This window comes from Dipteris shenzhenensis, chromosome 26 (genome assembly GCF_047967505.1).
Source record: "Dipteris shenzhenensis isolate YYH24624 ecotype China chromosome 26, Dip_SZ_1.0, whole genome shotgun sequence".
Lineage (NCBI taxonomy): Eukaryota > Viridiplantae > Streptophyta > Polypodiopsida > Gleicheniales > Dipteridaceae > Dipteris > Dipteris shenzhenensis.
In genome coordinates, this window is record NC_141621.1 from 47424615 (window position 1) to 47428020 (window position 3406).

At 42.7% G+C, this 3406-nt stretch overlaps 1 protein-coding gene across 1 annotated transcript; it reads left to right on the forward strand.

The window, feature by feature from the left end:
• Positions 1–1497: 1497 nt before the first annotated feature.
• Positions 1498–2862, forward strand: LOC147885184 (U-box domain-containing protein 1-like). The gene has a single exon (XM_087397285.1). The coding sequence runs from the start codon at positions 1498–1500 to the stop codon at positions 2860–2862; it is 1365 nt and encodes a 454-aa protein (XP_087253411.1).
• Positions 2863–3406: the final 544 nt, after the last annotated feature.

The following is a 3406-nucleotide window of genomic DNA, read 5'->3' on the forward strand; positions in this document are numbered from 1 at the left end:
TAAGTGGATAGTGAGAATGTTACGTGCTCTACTTCAGACTTCCTCTTATGATAGTTGTCTTGTCCACAATCTATTGAACAATCAGGGAATATTGGAATCATCCCACTTAAGGACAGACGCAGATCCTCCAGCAGCAAGCTCACATTGGCAAGTTTTGGGATAGTGTCTCTAAGAGCAAAGAAATCACTAAAATTTTTGATATTCTCTCTAAGATCACAGAAATCACCAGAAGATGATGGTAATTTGAATTTTGCCTAGCGTGCTGCTCGTAGTGATTTTACCCGCATTCATCTACGATTACAACTATTGACATTCAAGCAAGATGCTAGTATTGGAACCATATACTTACTTATTTATCATTATAACCCTCATTTTAGAGAACATCATTTATATATGAACAAATAGTGAACACTTTAGAAACTCCTATAAATCCCTCCCTACCATACTCTCTTTTGAGGATTATGGTAATTTAATCAATTTAAAAGGGTTTCCCTTAGCTTTAGCAATCCCATATTTGAAGTATTGAGAAGCTCTCATGTAACAATGTATACCATATTCCTTGGATGAGTAGGAAAAGAATATTGAAAATCTCATAATTGAAGCCATTATTATCGATCATAAATTAATCTCTAATACATTATCAAATATGGGAAGTCAAGGGAGGTATTTTCAAAATATTCCCAATTCTCCAAACCTAAGTACTTTTAAGGAAATTTGGTCCCTACTGAACTCCTTCCTACCATAATATGAATTAGGAAAAAGTCATAACTCTCATATACATCTTGAAATTTTCAATTTATCTCTTCTATACCTATAAAAATTATAATTTTAAGCCTACCATTGCATAGATAATGAAATTTTGAATATTTTTCCTTTTTACAGCTCCTCGATCTGAGCTAAGGAGCAAAAGTTATGACCCATTCTTTGTAGGCTCTCCAAGGGTATTCAGCTGGCAGAATAGTGTTGGGGCAAGTGCTTCAAACCATATTCCTCTAGCAGAATACACTTAGAGGGTCTATTAAAAAGATGTTATATATTTTTCTTAGCTCATCCTGAGAAGCTGTAAAGAGGATATTTGCTCAAAATTTTATGATCGAACCAATGGTGAAAGGAAAAGATAAGATATTTGAAAGTCATAAAATAAGTCACCATTTGGACATTATAAAGGTATCATCAATATTTCATATTTACTTCATATTCCTTGAAATAATTTGGAATTTTGTGCTTCCCAAAAATGGCTAGAGCCCATATATTTTGACCCCTCCCACCTTTTGTCCGCTCGTCGCTCGGGGTTTTCGCTCGGAAAATAGAAACCCCACTTTATTCATATGGTTGTTGTCCGTGTCACAATATTGTATAGACTGCAACGAGGATCAATCATTGTATCCCCTTAATCATGTATATGTTGGACTTGGTGCTGGCTCATCCTAAATCTCCTCATTGGCCCAAATAGTATGATGGCTATCGGATTGGGTGTAACAACCTTCAAAACGTGCCATGAGCTGCATTAAAGAAACGTTCAAACATTCATCAGAAATGTTTGAACTTCACGGGGCTGCATTTCTAGAAATCCCAGCAGTGCGAGGAGGTCGTCTTAGTCACCTCACCTATTTAAGAAAGCGTGTAAGTAGGCCCCCACGACTGGGAAACACGTTTTTGGGTGAGAAGCGTTCCTTGAGTTGGAGATCCTGGACAGTGGGCGCATGTTATTGCCAGCCAAGGTGGACCGATCAAGGAGCCTGCCTGCCTGCCTGCCTTGTCGCCTATCTTTCAGTGAGCAGCATGATTGAGAACTCGAATTTCACCATGGATGTGAAGCACAAAGCCTCGGAGTTCCTGCTTAAAAAGCTTGCAGTTGGCTGCCCAGACGCTCAGCTCGAGGCTGTTTCCGAAATCAGGCTCTTCTCCAAATGGGACGTGGACAATCGTCACTCCCTTGCACAAGCCGGGGCCATTCCTCTTCTGCTTGACCTTCTTTCGACTCCAGATCTCAAAATTCAAGAGAACGCCATAACTGCACTCTTGAATCTATCAATCGATCCGGGTAACAGAGTGACGATTGCCATAGCTTCGGGCGGATTGGATGCCATAGTGCAGGTGGTCAGAACGGGACTGAGCACAGACTCGAAGGCGAATGCTGCGGCGTTACTCTACAGCTTAGTTGTCGAAGAATCGCTACGGTCTGTTGTGGGATCTTCTCCCGAGCTGTTGGTAGCATTGCTGGAGCTTCTGCGGGACGGCTCGTCCAAGTGCAAAGCGGACTCTTTGAAAGCACTTTTCCATATTGCGATGTATCCTCCTAACAAAGCCATGCTTGTAGCTGCAGGAGCTGTTTCGCTTTTGCTGGCTCTTGTTACCTTTGGGAAAGTCAAGCTCACGGAGGACTGTCTGGCAGTGCTCGCACAGATTGCAGGATGTCCGGAGGGTTCAGCCTCTTTGCTCCAAAGTGAGACCTCTATACCAGTTATTGTGAAGATACTCGACAAAGGATCGACCCGCGCTCAGGAGAACGCGGCAGCCATTTTGCTTAATGTGTGCGAACATGGAGGAGACAAGGCAGCCGAGGAAATTCTGGAGTGCAGGAGGTGTATAGCCGCAATTCAGAAACTGTGTTGTTCGGATTCGGAACGGGGCAGAAGCAAAGCAGAAGCGTTGCTGAGAATTTTGGATGGGCTGTTTCCTTGTGCGTCGTATTCGCTGAATGGCATTCCCAACGTGGAAGCAATCTCACGGGGAGACTCCAAATCCACGACGACGACGACGACGACGACGACGCCGCAGTTAAATGCTCCGTCACGCAACTCGTCACGACGCAAGTGGAGCGCCCGCATCAAGATGCTCGTTTCTCGTGGGCTTAGATAATAAGGTTTTAATTTAATCGTGGACAGTTTATGGAGGGTTACGTCTTTGAAAGCTCTTGGCAAATTATAGTGTTTCAAGCATCTCCATGCTGGTGACTCTAAAGTTCAAATTATAGAGAAAAGATCATGTTGCAACTACTCTTTTGGTAGAGCGGCATTAGCACCATCCTGAGATGCCATTGGGGACAGCTCAATGGTTTGCATTTTTGCATCCCGCTCCTCCAAGTGCTACTATCGCGATCTTGTATGTGAAACAATGGGTCTTGGCTGATCCGTAAATTAAGACATGCAGATAGTTGCTTATCACTTTCTAGTCCACCCATAATATCAAATATTATTTCCATTCCACCCATGGAGGGTTCTTCTATCAAACAGTGCCAAATCTTCACCAAACGCATGAGTAGAATGGTTCTACCATAGAATTGCACCTGTCATCCATCACCTTCCACCCAAAACATCAACATCATTGGCAACTTTGGTCTCAAAGTTGGTAGGGTACATGAATAGTAGGATCGCCAGTTTTTGGGTTCATCACAAATGTGTTC

What these genes read in the sequence shown, in the direction of transcription:
- LOC147885184 (XM_087397285.1), top strand. Translation starts at nt 1,498, where the DNA reads ATGAGCTGCATTAAAGAAACGTTCAAACATTCATCAGAAATGTTTGAA.